The following is a 16,699-nucleotide window of genomic DNA, read 5'->3' as shown; positions in this document are numbered from 1 at the left end:
CATTTAGACATAATGAGTGATCCCATAAGCAAATTAGGAGAGCAAGGAATAATTTGCCTGTCAGATCTATGGAGAAATAAAGAATTTATGACCAAATAAGAGATAAAGAGCAGTACGAGATGGAAAATGGATAATTTTGCTTATATTAAATGAAAATTTTTTGCAGAGAATGATGAACCCTTTGTGGCTTCTATGCTTCTGGCAGTGCTTTTAATGGTTCTGGCTACATATGATAAGGTGCCTCCTTCCCCACCCCTAACAGTTGCTTCAGGAAGATTATAAACTGTTGGCATTCAGCAGTTCCTGTGAGGCATTCCTTTACTCCTTGTCAGTCACACACAATGATAACCACATCCTTGGTGTTGCCATCACCCACAAATGTACTACCTCTATGTTTAAGAGTTTCAAAATCTTATCCAACTATGATCTAATGGCTTTTCACCTCTCTTTCTGACTCTGTCTGCCTAGTGACTTCAATCCTTTGACTCTTCAGTTCTCTCCCAAGCCTTCTCCCCTGTGCTAGTTACTGTCTCCTCTCTATCTTCACATCTTCTTGAACCATTTCAACTCAACACTGTGTTCCTTTCTTAAATCTCTAGTCCCCTTGTATGAATGATTATGCCCAGCCAGACCTCGGCCCCTCGGCCTTGGATCACTCCCACTGTTTGCTGCCTTCACTTCTGCACATATGATACTGAAGGAAGATGGAGAAAATCATGCAGCCATTCTGAGTGGATCACCTGCAAATTTATATTAAGTAACTTCAACTGGGCCCTCACAATTACTAGGCAATCATCCCATACTTCCTGTATCAACTCACTATCCCTCTCTCCACAGTGTCTTCTTTTCTCTTGGAAAAGGTTTGAACACCTTTTCATCTTTCTTCAAACCTCCCAAGGCTGTCCGTCTCTCCACTCTCTCATCTGAGAGCCTTGCTTTGCTTTTAATAGAAAAAAGTAGGACCATTCACCACAGACTCCTTCTTCTTTCCTTTTTCTTGGTCCTCACCTAGCTCATATTTCACTCTCTTTCTTTACTACTGTCTCACATGAAGTAGTGGCCTTACTCTTTACCAAGGCTAACCATTCTGCTCGCTCAAGTAATCCCATTCCATTTCTCCCTGCTATCTCCCCTTTCATTTATTTTCAGCCTCTTTCTGGCTTTTGACTTAGGGTTGCTTCAGGTAACCCTATGGCCTATAAACATGCCCATGCCTCCCCCATCCTGAAAACACCCTCACTTGATCCTTCTATCCCTGCTAATTGTTGTCCTGCCCTTTGTGGCTGACCTCCTTAAAAACAAGATCATCTATAATAGGTGCCTTCACTTTTTTCTCCTAACCTCTTTTTTCTCTTAACCTCTTGCTTCTCATTTTATCATTCCACTGAAACTTTTCTCTCCAAGTTACTAATAATCTCTCTTATTTTTCTAGATCATACCCTCTAACAAGATATGTCCTTCAGGTTTCTTTCCTCTTTTCTTCTCCCTTCTATTCTTGTCATTGTTGTTGCATGTGTCGACCTCATCATCTCTGTGTATGTCCCTGGAAAGTATGTTATGGTATGGTTGTCATTCTTCATTTTTGAAGATGACCAAAATGGCATCTCTATGTTAGAGTCAAATTGCAGTGTCCAACTGTGGCTCCTTAGACTAATACGAGCTCAGAACGTTCTACCACAAGTCAGGCACAGATTGTCTATGTGAACATTTGGGGTGGATTCTCTAAATTTGTACATCTTGTGTTTCTTTTGGGCTACTTCAATTCTGCTTTGCTCACAGAGCGCAACATCTTTGATGAGGGCATACCATGCTGGGTGGTCCTGTGCTACTGTCTCCCGTTTCCTGCAATCAGTTCTAAAGTTCTTCAGAGAGATCTTGAGAGTATTCTTGTATTGCTTCTTCTGACCCCCATGTGAATGCTTGCCTTGTGTGAATTCTCTGTAAAATAGTCTTTTCTGCAAGTAAATGTTTGGCATTTAAACAGTGTGGCCAGCTCATTGGAGTGGTGCTCTCTGAAGTAGAGTTTGAATGTTTGGCACTTTAGTTTGAGATAGGACCTCAGTGTCCAATGCCTTATCTTGATAGGTGATCTTTGATCTTCAGAATCTTCCTAAGATAACTCAGATGGAAGCAATTCAGCTTCCTGGCATGGCACTGGTATACTTTCTAAGTTTCACGGGCTTACAGCTAGGAGGTCAGCACAACAGCTCTGTAGACCTTCAGTCTGGTAGTTAGTCTAAATAAATGCCTCTTTTCTCCCATACTTTCCTGTAGAGCCTTCCAAACATTGAACTGGTTGTAGCAATGTGTGCATCAACCTTATTATAATGTGTACATCCTTGGAAAGTATACTGCCAAGGAAATTGAACTTATCCGCAGTATTTAAAACTTCCATTTGTCGTAACTGATGGTCCCACATATGGATGGTGTGGTGCTGGCTGCTGGAGAACCTCTGGTTTTTTTTTTTTTTCTTTTTGGAGGGGGGAAGGTAGGGCAATTGGGGTTAAGTGACTTGTCCAAGGTCACACAACGAGTTTTGTGATAAATGTCTGAGGCCATATTTGGAGTCAGAAGGACCTGTTCCAATGAACAGATATAATTAGAACTTCTGTTGCATTTGAAAGTTCTGAGTTAAGGATTTTATTTCACATTTATTAGGGTTATGTTCTTGCTTTTTTATTATAATGGCTAACATAATGTTATCTGTGCTTATAACAGACGCTCAAATGCATATGTAATTGTCTAGTAATAGAATTTTTTAAAATTTTGTTGGCTTTATAAAGCACAGAGTTGATGCTAGTTTCAGTGTTTTTAGCACTAGCAACTGTAGCTCTGAAGCTTTTCACTATCTCAAATGTAGACCTTTTGTGGAAGTTCATGAATCCTCTGAGTGGTGGGAAGGCCTATTATTTTGGAGGAGGAGATGTATTTCCTAGAACATTGACATGTATGTTGCTGGGTTTGGGATTATCCTTAACCTCAAAAGAATGCATTAAGAAGGAATTCATGTCCTAAAATTTATCCATATGTCTCTTATACAGCGACAACTTAGTTAATGAATCCCCTGAAAATAAAACTTTGGTGTAAAAATTTCAAATAATTTCAAATAAAAATACTCTATAAATTTATGTAAAATAGAGCTATCTGCATTGGAACTATATGGCAGTGACAATTCACTATGTGAATGAAGGGCTTTCATTTATGTAGTGTTTAATACAGATTTTTTTTATTTAAAAAAACTGGAGTAGAAAATTTTATTGGAATAGTAAATTTGTGAAGAAAATTCAAAATTTCTTCTACCCACACCATTTTCACCTTTGTCCTAAACTTCTTAGCCCCCAGTATGGTACTACCCTGTACACTAGTAGACTTGACTTTTGCAACAAAGGTAAATTAATCGTCTGAAGACACATGTAGGAAACGAGAATTCTGATAGTTTTTATTACTGAAGAGGATATTTTCAATGGTATACTTTCTTAGTATTTTTACATATGCTTCCATTTATTTTAATTCAGTTGAATGGGTTTAAAACTAAGCTATGAAAGGTATACCAAGGGGAGGTTAGAGATAGGGAATCTTCATTCTTTATAAAATAGCTTAGGGTTGATGTTGCAATCCCAGTTCTAACCTTAATCCCGCTATATCTCTCCCCTTTATCACAACACTAACATATAATATATCCAAGCCCACCCTCCAATTCCTTCTGATACCTTTGCTGCTGTTTTTGTTACTACCTAAGGGTGGTTTTTTTTTTTTTGTGCTGTAACTTCTTCCCTCTTCCTGACTCTAACAAATGAATCTCTTCTATAGTATTTTTGCTTTTGATTATGTTCTTGATAAGGAAGTACACCATTGAAAATATGCTTCAAATAATATGCTTCAATCTACATTTAGGCTTCATAGTTCTATTTCTAGATATGGACAACATTTTCCATCCTGAGTCCTTTGGAGTTGTTCTTGAATCTTTGCATTGCTAAGAAGAGATGTCTATCAAAGTTAGTCATAGCACATTGTGGCTGTTACTATATATAATGTTCTCCTGGTTCTGTATAGCTCTCTTTATGTTGTGAATAAAGAATTAGAAGTTGAGGGGATGCTTATCAAATGGGGAATGGCTGAATAAGTTATGGTATAAGATTGTGACGTAATACTGCTGTACTATAAGAAATGGTAAGGGGTGTGGTTTCATTAAAAAAAAAAAAGGGAAAATTCATATGAACTGATGTAAAGTGAAGTGAGAAGAACCAGCAGACTATAGTGCACAGTAACAGCAATGTTGTAATATGATGAATGGCACTATTCATGATCAGTACAGTCATCCAAGACAATTCCAAGGTGCCCATGATGAAAAAATGCTATCTACCTCCAGAGAGAAAACTGATGAATTCTGAGTGTAGACAGAAGTATAAGTTTCTCACTTTCTTTATTTTTCTTGCTTTTTAAAAAATATGGCTAATATGAAAATAGTCTTTGCATGATTTCACATGTATAATTTGCTATCATGTTACCTGCTTTCTCAGTGGTGAGATACAATGTGGGAGGGAGAGAGGGAATTTGAAACTCAAAATTAAAAAAAAAGAAAAGAATGTTAAAAGTAAATAAATAATAAATTTTAAAATGTGTGATTAGATTTTTATTTTGCTTAAAATCGGTGCTTTTCAATTTGGAACTATTCCCAGAGGGCAATCAAATTATTCATGCCCTTCCGGAAGCCGGAAACGCTTGCCATGGCTGCGACTCCTAAGGCACGGACAGAGAAAGAGTCCACAACAGTGGAGAGTGGGCTTCGGAACCAGAAACGAGGGAACCGCGCTGTGGATGAATCAGAACCCCTCACTGTTCCTGATGGATGGAAGGAAACCTCATTTACAAAGGATGGCAACCCCAGAGGACTGTTAGAAGAAAGCAGTTTTGGAACTTTGTTCCCAAGTGCAGAGAAGCCTACCTGAAGGAATGTTGGCCTTTGGTGCAGAAAGCTTTGCATGAACATCATATAAATGCAACACTGGACCTAATTGAAGGTAGCATGACTGTTTGCACAACTAAGAAGACTTTTGATCCTTATATCATCATCAGGGCCAGGGACTTAATAAAGCTTTTAGCAAGAAGTGTCCCATTTGAACAGGCAATACGAATTCTTGGGGATGACACTGCATGTGACATCATTAAGATCAGTTCTTTAGTAAGAAACAAACAGAGATTTGTAAAAAGAAGACAACGGCTTATTGGACACAAAGGATCTACTCTGAAGGCATTGGAACTGTTAACAAACTGTTACATCATGGTTCAGGGTAACACTGTTTCAGCTCTTGGACCATTTAATGGTTTAAAAGAAGTTCGAAAAGTAGTCCTGGATACTATGAAAAACATTGATGATTAAACGAGAGCTCTCAAAGGACTCTGAATTAAGATCACAAGATTGGGAAAGGTTTTTGCCACAGTTCAAACACAAAAATTTGAATAAACGCAAGGAACAAAGGAAAAAAACTATTAAGAAAGAGTATACACCATTCCCACCTCCACAGCCAGAAAGTCGGATTGATAAAGAATTGGCTAGTGGTGAATACTTTTTGAAAGAAAGTCAGAAGAAGCAACAAAGAATGGAGCAAATAAAGGCTAAACAAGCTGAAGCAGTCAGTAAGAGACAGGTGGAAAGAAACAAGGCTTTTATCCCACCAAAAGAAAAACCAGTTATGAAACCTAAGAAAGCTTCTGCTGAAACAAAAATTGATATAGCTGCTCTCAAAGAAAAAGTGAAGAAGGCAAAGACAAAGAAATTGGGGGCCCTTACTACTGAGGAAGTAAAGCTGAAGGTGGAAGCTGATGAAAAGAGACAGAAGAAGAAGAAAAAATTAGAAGCAAAAAGAGGACTCAAGTTATAATAGGATTTGTGTATCTTTCTTTCCTTTTGTAAAGGATTTTTAGGCCTTGACCTTTGTTTACTCATCTGAAAAGTGAGACTGTGCAATGGGACACATTTTTAATAATTTAAATGAATCTTGTTTTATAAAACAAGGCTTTCTCTAAATACAAGCTGTTATTATCATTTACATATTTGCTAACAAAATAAATTATGAACTAAAAGAGAAAGGCATGTGTTTAACTTAAATAGATTAAGGCAGTTTTATTCCAGGAAGATTCAGATGGAATTTAGTTTCCATTCAGTTTTATATCACGTGGAATAAAAAAAATCTGACATGTGCTAATCTGTTTTACCATCAAATTTGCCTTGTAAAAGTAAATAAATTTGTTGTTACTTATTTTTCCTAAAAAAAAAAAAAATTATTCATGCCCTTTTGTCCAGCAATACTACTACCAAGTCTGTATCCTAAAGAGATCATAAAAAAGAGAAAATATGTTTGTGTGTGTGAGTGTGTGTGTGTGTGTGTGTGTGTGTGTGTGTGTGTATAAAATAATCATAGTAGTTCTTTTTGTGGCAGCAACAGATTGGAAATTGAAGGGGTGCCCATCAGTTGGGGAATGACTGAACAAGCTGTGGTGTATGATTGTGATGGAATATTAGACGTCAGAAAAACCTGGAAACGTTGTTACAAAGTGAAGTGAGAAGAACCAAGAAAACACTGTACACAGTAACAGCAATGATCAGCTATGAATAACTTAGCCTTTTTCATCAGTACAATGACCTAAGACAATTCCAAAGAAAAATGTTATCCATATCCAGAGAAAGAACTGAGAGTCTAAATGCAGATTGAAGCATACTGCTTTCCCTCTATCTTTTTTTGTATTTTTTTGTTCTGTTTCTTCTTTTCACAACATGACTAATATGGAACTATGCTTTAAATAACTGCACATATATAACCTATTTAAAATTCTTATCTTTTTAGGGAGAGATATGGAAGGGAGGGCAGAAATTTGGGACTCAGAATTATTAAAAACTGAATGTCAAACATTGTTTTTACATGTAATTGGAAAAATAAATACTATTTAAAAAGTTAGAAAATAAAAAGGTACTTTCAGTTGACTTTAAAAACAACTTTTAAAATGTTGACAATGAGCTAGAAATCTTGCTTATGCTATTAATTTCTTTAACACAGAATCTATGAAAAATATACAGTAGTACACTATACTATCACCCAGCTGCTGTTGAAATTTTTCACAGAACTAAAGTTAATAGGTTTCTAATTAAAGAGATTTGTTTGTTTGTTTGCTCGGTGAATTTGATTCATACATCTTTCCCACTTTCATTGACTACTAGTGTCAGGCTATGGCTGAATCTATTAATTGTGCATTTCTTCTCTCATTTTTATAAAAAATTCTTCCATCAGCAAGTACTGATCATAAAATTGTGAGGGGGGGAGGAAGTCTAAAACATTTTTGTAAGTGAATATTCGTTATTCTTGGAATAAGTTTAATTTTGTTGTAAAATAGCCTATATAAAAAATTTTTAAAGAAATTTTATAATATTTTTCTTTGTTTTAAATTTGCTAGATGCTGAAAGAGAAAGATGACTTGAAGGGTCAGCTTCACTTAGCTTCATGCCGGATCGAAAGTCTTCGACAGGAGCTGAATGACATCATAACCAAGCGTGCTAATCAGGAAGAGGAGCTTCATTGTAAGGAGAGAAAACTTAGTGAAATGAAGTGTCAGCAAATGGACGTGGAGGAGGAAGTCAGGACCCTCAAAGACACTGTCCATCAATTGGAAAATGAATTGCAAAAGCACAGTAGGGTACATAACCAGATAACTAGTGAAAAAGAGCACCTTGAGAAGGAAATTGCTGATATAAAAAAATCCCGAGAAAAAGACAAGGAAAAACTCTCTGAGTTCCAAGAGACTATCAAGGACCTCAGTTTTTCTCGAGCAGAGCTCATTAATAAAGTGGCTGAGGAAGAGCGGGCCAAGAAGGAGGCGCTTAAAAACCTTTCTGATCTCAAGAAAATGGAGGGATCTAGCCAGGAGGAAACAAATACAGTCATCAGGCAGTTAAAAGTAGAAAGAGATGTACGCCAGAGCGAGCTGGAAGATCTCCGGACAGAATTACAGAACATGAAAGCCAAGCATGATCGCAGTATTCAAGAGCTAAAGCTGCAGTTTAAACAAGAACAGAGTGAAGTTGAGAGCCTCATTAGATCCCTGAAGGTATTGGTGCACAATTAGTGGGATGATTCTTTTAGGATTTTTTTTTTCTACTAGGTCATGAAGTAAACTTGTAAAACATAAAAGTAAACATAAAATGCAAACTTGTAGAGATCATTCTCTATTCTAAACACTGAAGAAAAGATAAAACTAACAATCAAGAGGGCTTATTCTTGTCTTTTCAGCAAGAGTTGCAATGAGTTATAGTAGCTACTTGGGAACACCTGCAGAATACAGAAACCCTTAAAAAGGATGTTTAGCTATTTCAAGAGTTCAGAAAAGATAGAGGTGACAGTAAGAGGTGGAACTTCAAATGTGTTTTCATTTAACATTTATGGCCTCTGAAATGAAAAATGTCAAAGACTTGTCAAGTTCATAGCTCCTATATAAATATTAATTAATTAACTACATTAATAAGGCACATATACATATAGATGCATATATGTATATGTGTCTTATTAATGTAGTAGTAACCATAAGAAGTCAGCCTGTAGGCACTGTGAAAAAATAACCAGAACAAGCTCATTTTGAGTTTTATCTTTCAAAATGTTGCTGGGTAAGTGCTTTATTGTGAGATTGTCATATCTCATTGATGGAAATACTTGCAAAGAATGACAGTTACAGCATCATTGACACGTTAGAGAACTATTTTGGAACATAATCTCATTAGGGTGATTAATTTACAGAAGTTATTTTTTAAACCCTCCTTTTATTGTAAAGCCAATTTAAAATGAGTAATTCTCTGAAAGGCAGTAGTACTACTATGCATTTTGTGTACGATGCAAGTTTCACTGCATACAAGTCATGAAATACTTTATCATATCTCACAATTTTATGTGATTCAAGAGAAAGATGTCTTGTAAATATGGAAATGAATTAGTTTGGAAAGGACTCCAAAGTCAAGAAATTTAACAACCAATATGGATGTTTATGAGGAGGTAGTAACTCTGAAAACTATTAACTCTATTAATTCTGAACTCAAATTTGCATTTGAATGAGATCTGTTACCTACTATGTCCAATCTGGAGAGTTCTCTATAATATAAATGTGTTCAAATAAAATAACATCATCTAAGCTAGGTCTTTGAGGCAATAACTTCATGAAACTAAGAACTATTATTTAAAATTAATTTTTGGAACCGAGAGAATTTGATCCTGGCTTTGTAATTTGTTTGATCACTTGGTATTTCTTTTTGTAAAATAGGAAAATTACTTGTCACCTCCCTTTTTGATATGTTGTGAATTCATGTGGAATGAAAGGAGAGTAATATTTGGAATTTCAAATAAAAAATAAATTATCCACATGTAAAGCATTGTAATTTGAAAGTAGATTGTGTACCTTCCATGAACTTCTTAAGGGTTTTGAAATGGAGAGACTGAGACTTGAGGGAATGGTACATCTAGTCTGGAATATCAATGTGAGAACTGAAAATTGATCCAGAGTGAGAATTGCCAGATCTTTTTGCTCTTTAACATTCATTAGATGTTTGTTTCATCTGAGAAATAACTACTCTCTCTCATCCATCACCATTTTTTATTTAAGAAATTAATGGGAAAGGAATAGAGAATACAGATACTGTGGGAGATTTATATATTGACATGCCAATGGACTTTGGGTAGGAAACTCTATATAGGGTATGTTCCTTTGAATCTTTACATTTGTTTTGGGGATATTCCCATGTTGCACTTTCATTGTAATTACTGGAAAATGGAACTTTGTCTGGTCTTGCAAATTGTGATGTACTTAATCTTTTCTATTTTAGGAGATTGAAAATATTTTTTCCATCCAACTTAGTATCACCATTCTCATTCTTTGATTTCTTAAGTCTCAGTGAAATGTTCTTGCCATTTAATTTAAATTTATTTGAAAATCAGATGCAATCCAGTCATGATTTGTCTCTTGACTTTACTAAAAGTACTACCTCATCATAGCATAGAGTGGCACCCTGGGTTTTTGAAATCTTTGGAAGCAGAGGACAAACTTTGAAAAGGTCTATCAAGTTGTAAAGGTTTTGAGTACTGACTTGGAACTGTATACTGTCATCTAAATACTAGCCTACATAAATCAGGAGATGCTTTTGTATCTACCACAGGTCTGGCAGTCATATGATGGCTTCCTGATACCTAACACCTTGCAGGTTGACTTTGGAAACATAAATGGCTTATAATCTATGTTAATGGAAAGACTGCTGATACTGATGAAGTCATGGACCCTTAAACTATTGAAATATAGTATCAGTTATTTAACTGCCTCCAATTATATATCTTCAACAAAATAATTGATTTAACTAAAGTAAATATGTGATTTCATATTGTACCTGAACTTCTTAACAGGACTTATAAGAAGTAAAAAGATGATACGTAAACTTGGTAATGGTATTGGATTATTTTTTACAATAAGAGACATTTTATTTGTTAGCTTATTTGCTTGTGTCACAAGGATTTATACCCAAAGTTTCAAAGCTAGTAAGTGTCAGAGAAAAGAATTGAATCCCTAGGTTTTCTGGTGTTAGTGTACTTTCTGTAACACCATATTATCTTTTAGAGAAAGAGAGAGAGAGAGAGAGTGTGTGTGTGTGTGTGTGTGTGTGTGTGTACATTGAGAAATAACTAAAGATATTTAGCTTCTTTGTCCATTGGTAGTGGTTTTTTTGTGATTTCTGTATATTCTTTAAAATTGACTTGCATTATTTTAAAACACTTTACCTGTTGACAGTGGTCTCTATCTTATCCTTCTCCTTTCATCAGGCAGAAAACTTGGAAGACAAGAATGTGGCAAAAGTTCATCGTTGGCAGATGGAGAAAATAAAAATTCAGTGTGAAAAGCTTACAGAAGAGTTAGCCCACCAAGAGGATGAGAACTCAAAACTTATGCGAAAATATCATCTTGTGAAACAGCAATTGGAAGATAAGGTAAAGAGAAGTCTGTATTCTACTTTTCAAAATTAAGTTGTTTTTTTATTTCCTTTGGTACAGATGGTGGAATAAGTGATTGGGTTCTTAACTTCAGAAGAATAATTGTGAGACCATGGCAGATAAATTTTATTGGAATTTATGGTTTTGTACCTTTTAACCACCAGTCAGCTTCTTTTAGAGCCTTCATTTTACATTTCTATAGTCTCCTATTGAGTGAGATCCCATGAATGAGTTAGGCACTCTGAGTAAATGCTGTAATATAACTACTCATATATCTAATCATATATTCAATATAACATAATAAATCTATAAATAAATGTATATCGAATGTGCCATCTGTCTCAGGCATTGTGGGAAATATAAGACTTGGTTTTTGCCCTCCTGGAGTTTATAATTTAGTTGAGGCAATGAGAGATGTGAAATATTAACTAACAATATAAGGTAATATGTGATAAATGCCTAATAGATTGTACTGACAGTTAATGCTACAGGATTTTAGTACAAAAAGGGAACCCCGTATTTTACTTTGTTCAAATCATATAAGGTATCTTTTATTATTTAGCTTATGATTTTCTGTTCTTAATCTCTTCTTATATGTGCTCCTAATCCATCTTTAAGATCAAGGAAATAAGGCATTAGGTTTATGTTTTAAAGACTTTTTAGAAATCATTATGATAGTAAGTATAATTTAGTTCCTGTGTCATTCTTTGTTTTGCCATATCTAATGTTCATAACTATCTAATTACATCTGTTATTGTGGCAATAATGCTAACTTTCCTGACTTTCTCAGAATTAAAATGCTAGCCAAAAATTTTGTTTACTTTTAAAAATACTGTTTCCTTGTTCATTTTAAAGAAAGAGAAAAATTTGATATCTGGAAAATTAAAAGTACACTGTACCATTGTTGAAATAAATGTTTTATCACTGATTTCCATTTTTGACTACAGATGTATTCCTTTTTACACCTTTATAGCTGGGAGTTTTCTTGTCAGCACAGGATTTTAAGAGTTAAGGATTTGTCTTAAATCTCTTTTATCATTGTATATAGAGAAGTAAGGTTAGATCTAGAATCATAATTAGTAGATATTCTAGAAATCATTTGTATCTGGGGTATTATATATATGTACATGTATATATAAAATCTAGGATGAAATGATACGTATATATGTAATATATAATATATGCATATGTCTTTATATTTGAAAATAAAATGCCATGTAGATGTGCTGTATATACTTTTAACAGATTTATCTTTGTAAAAATATTACGTTTGCCCTAACATTAATTAGGGTACATTCTATGAACACATGCTAACTTACTGAACAGTTAATCAGTGATAATTTATTGACTGCTTATTGGATATTCAACATTGTGCTTTGTACTTATTAGAAGAAACCTGTGCTGAACTGCAGGAGGAAGCCACAGATATTAATAATTTAATCATCTTCTACACATAGTTCACAGTGGATGTGAGCACTGACTTAGGTAGAGTTCAATCAATCAATAAGCATTTATTCACATTAAACACTTATGTGCCCAGCACTGTGCTAAGTGCCAAGAATTCAAAGAAAAAGTAAAAAAAGTGCCCTGACTTCAAGGTCCTTTTTTCTATTGGAGAAGATTCCTTGTGTGCATGTTTGTGTACATATGTGTGTGTGCATGTATGTCGGTATGTGTATACACATATATACATATAAAGTAGATACAAGGTAACTGTAGAAAGGATAGCTTGTCTAGGAAAGACCTCTGCAAAAGGTGTCACTTTTGAGTCTTGAAGAACACCTGGCATTGGAAAACTCAGAGGCAGGAAAGAAAGCCTTTAAGGAATGGGAGATTGCCTCTTCAAAGGTATACAGATGCGAGGTTGAGCATCATAAGAGGAGAAACTAGTAGTCCGGTCTTGCTGTATTGTAAAGGTAGTAATGGGATGGGAATGTGCCTTAGGATTGTAGAATTAGAAGTCACTCTAGATGTTGTAATTTTTTCGTTGAAGAAATGGAGACACAAAAGTTGTGGACCTGGTTGTGCAAATTTTATGTATTTATAAATATCATCTGGAGAAGGGATATGTGGGCTTTACCAGTCTGCCATAGCAGTCCATGACACACAAAAATGTTAAGAACTCCTGCTTTAGTGGCAGTGTCCAGGATAGATTAGAGTGGGGAGAGATTTCAGAAAGGGAGACTCAATAGGATTCTTTAGAAATAGTATAAATGAGGGGTGGTGAACTAAGGCAGTGCCTGTGTGACAGGAAAGGAGATAGATATGAGAGATGTTGTGCAGATAGATATGACAGGATTAGACATGTGATGATAATTGGGTGAATGAGAGGAGTCAGGGATGGCGTTGAGTTTGTGAACTTGAGTCACTAGAAGGATGATGGTTTCTTCAACATTAACAGGGAATTTAGAAGATGGGTGAGTTAGGGAAAAGATAATGAATTTTATTTTGGATATGCTGAATTTGAGATGGCTCTAGGATATCCAGTTTGAAATGTCTAATACTGATCTGCACAACTTTCAGCCTGCAGGCATGCCAAAAAATATAGGGCGACCCGTGAAAAATGTAGAGGATGCCTTCCTCTACATTTTTTGTGGGCTGCCTGAAATCCTTTGGTGGGCCACCAGTTGTTCAGGCCTGATTGAGTAGATAGATCTTGCTTATATATACAACTGGGAATCGTCTGCATGCATGTAATCAGGGAACCCACAGAAAGTGATCGGATCATCACTTGAGAGATTATAGTGAAAAAAAGGGAGTGTGGGACAGAGTCTTGGGTTTACACCCACATTTAGAAGGAGAGACATGGAAAAGATTCAGGAAGGGTGACTGAGAAGAGTGTGTTAGCTAAATAGGGGGAAAACCAACAGAACAGCATATTGAAAACTGATAAAGGATAGAGATTATCCCAGAAGTGGTGATCCACAGTGGCAGATCATGCAGAGAGGTCAAGAAGGATGAGAATTGAGTAAAGGTGTTTAGATTTAAAGTAAGAGATAATTGGTAACTTTGTAGAGAGCCCTTTCAGTTGAATCATAAGTTTGGATGTTTCTGCAGCTCGTTAGAGCAGTAGATTGAACATGGGCTTGGAAAAAGGAGGACCTAAATTCTAATGCTATCTCAAACACTTAATAGCTGTGTGACCCTGGGTAAGTCATTTAATCCCTGTACCTCAGTACCTAATTCACAGTTTTGTTGTGAGGATTAAATGAGACAACATATGTAAAGTCCTTTGCATGCCTCAGAATACCATGTAAAAAGCAATATTATTATCATTATCAATAATAATCCATATTGCATATAGATCAGAAGATGTGAAGGCACCAAGAGTAGTCAAGTGTTTCAAGGAGGTTAGGTGAGATTAATATTAGCTCATGGGGGTTACAGATACTAGTGAACTTTTTTCTAAGATTTCTAAGGATGGGGAAACTTGTAGGGAGCAGACAGCACAGAAGGAGCTTCTTTCCTCCATCCCTGCCTCTTTCACTCTCTTCCCTTTTTCAGTTTTCTTCTCTTCCTCCCTTCTCTGTCTCTTGCTCCCTCTCTTCCTTCCTTCCTTCCACTTACCTTAGACAGGCTGCAAGTTCTGTGTCCACTTGTGGGTCCAATTCAACTGCTGAGCAGCATGGAAGCTTTGACCTGCTTGGTGTATGAATTGGGCTGGTTTACACCTTTTTTGACAACCTGATGCCCTTTACCTCCATCTCAGAGGCTCACCATATTAGTACCATACTTAGTATGGACATCTGATTGCTACCATACTTGGCCTCATAAATCTTCCAAACTGAAATAGCTCCCTGACCGCTTCTCTGTACATGCTATCTCCCCTTGAATGTAAGGTTCTTGAAGACAGAAACTTGTCTTTCCTTTCGTATTTGTATTTTCCAGTGTTCCAGTTTCTAGTATTTGGCACATGATAAACAATAAATACATTTTCACTCATTCTTTCATTCATTTGCTTGCTTATTCATTCACATGTTAAGTAGTATCACATAAACATGTTAAGAATTTATGTAATTCCGTGATCACTGAAAAGCAGCAGGGGATCCCTGAGAACTCATGCCCTTCTCTATTATTGGAGGAATCACACAGTGGTTAGATGCCCCCCTCAGTGCAATTATGGCTGTGACTCCTGTCAGGTAGAGGTTAGACCACATTTTCTCTAAGGTCTCTTTCAACTTTGAAATTCAAGAATCTTCAACAACAAGAATTCCTGAAATCCATTTTTAATTAAAAAAAAATTTTTTTTACAATCTCCTTGTAAAAGAAGTACAAAGAATTTCATTTCAAAGAATATTTACAGGGATGTCTCATGGATGAGTTTTATTTGTAATTCTGTCCTACTTAATTGAAAAAGGCAGCTTTTTATAAGCCAGAGATATCTAGTTAACATGATAAAATTCCTGGACCTTCAGGAAACAGACATTTCTTTATGTTGCTAAAAAAAATCCCACCTCATTGTTGTCATCTTGCTCTGCTATTTTGATGGTATTCTTCACTTTTGATTTTTATTTCACATCATGAGCTGCCTTTGGATTTGCAAACTGAGAAAAATGTTATATCCTCATCAAAATCCCATTATGCATCAGCAGAAGTCTGAATCCATGTCATAGGATCATTGTTAACAAATATATGTACACACTTTATTTCACTATTCAGTAGTGATATGTGGGAACAAAATGCATTTTTCTAACATCTGAGTTTTTGCTTTGTCATAGGCTATTTTTCAGTTTATCTCGACAAAAAGAACAAGTATTATGCATTCTACAGAATTTTCACATTATGAGTTTGTGATTTTTCTTGTTGGCTGTTTAATGGGAAAAAAACATCACAAAGTGATATTGAGGTTTTCTCCCATCATTAGGAATTTGTTCAACTCATTTATTTCTTAGCTTAGAACAAAGGGAAACATCATAAAAGCTAGATATTTTACTTTAGTTCAGACAATGTTATTCTCATATTCATGTTTTGACTCTATCAGAGGACATTCCTTTGAAGACTTATAACACTACTTTTTCTGCCAAAAGTATTGGATAATTTAGAGTATTGGGGTTTTGATTTGAAGTAAGAATGTCAGATTTGGGTCTCTCAGCCATTTACTCGCTGACCATTGTCAAGTCATTTCAACTCTGTGGGTCTTAGTTTTCTCATCTGTAACAACGGGATCATAGCACTTGCTCTATCTACCCCAGTAAGTTTATTGTGAGGACAGTGCTTTGCAAACTTATGAAAGCACTATGTGATCTGCTATCACTACGAAGGATCTTATATAAATTAACTTTCTATAACAAAATTTTAAAAATTTTAAGTTTTTTCTCAAGTGAATGTGCTACATGTAAAATGCCACTAAAATAGTGTCCTAGATTTGTCATTTTTGATAGCACTGTTAGTAAAAATAATGTTGAACTATAAATCTTGTCATTTATTTACATATTTTGATGCATTATCTTTTGTAAAATGCATATTGTATGCTACATTGACATTTTTAGATAAGATAAACTAGAGCTCAGAAGTGAAGAAACTAATAAATACTTCTGATAGCTTTGTTTTAAATGTAGCCCTACATTTTAAAGATTTCTGTTATTTTGAATGGGTGGAGGGAAAACACCTATATGACTTTCTGGTGTCATTTGAAAATCAAAAGTTCTTACTTTTATTTTTTTCTTCTGGAGGGCAGGGAGCAGAGC

General features: G+C 35.4%; 1 protein-coding gene and 1 pseudogene across 12 annotated transcripts in view; both read left to right on the top strand.

Moving 5' to 3' along the window:
• CEP128 (centrosomal protein 128) overlaps positions 1–16,699 on the top strand; it is a 576,359-nt gene that overhangs the window by 200,254 nt on the left and 359,406 nt on the right. For all 12 annotated transcript variants that reach the window (XM_069092343.1, XM_069092342.1, XM_069092344.1 and 9 more), the window contains 2 exons: positions 7,450–8,100; positions 10,845–11,009. In XM_069092343.1, coding sequence (XP_068948444.1) covers positions 7,450–8,100; positions 10,845–11,009 — 816 coding nt within the window. The remainder of the gene's footprint in view (positions 1–7,449; positions 8,101–10,844; positions 11,010–16,699) is intronic.
• LOC138164475 (KRR1 small subunit processome component homolog pseudogene) lies at positions 4,679–6,090 on the top strand (annotated as a pseudogene).

This window comes from Petaurus breviceps, unplaced genomic scaffold (assembly GCF_028583685.1).
Source record: "Petaurus breviceps papuanus isolate PSGF00001 unplaced genomic scaffold, PetGlider_PUasm1.0 189, whole genome shotgun sequence".
NCBI classification, from domain to species: Eukaryota; Metazoa; Chordata; class Mammalia; order Diprotodontia; family Petauridae; genus Petaurus; species Petaurus breviceps.
The sequence above is the reverse complement of the archived record's forward strand: the minus strand, read 5'-3'. Positions and strand labels throughout refer to the sequence as shown.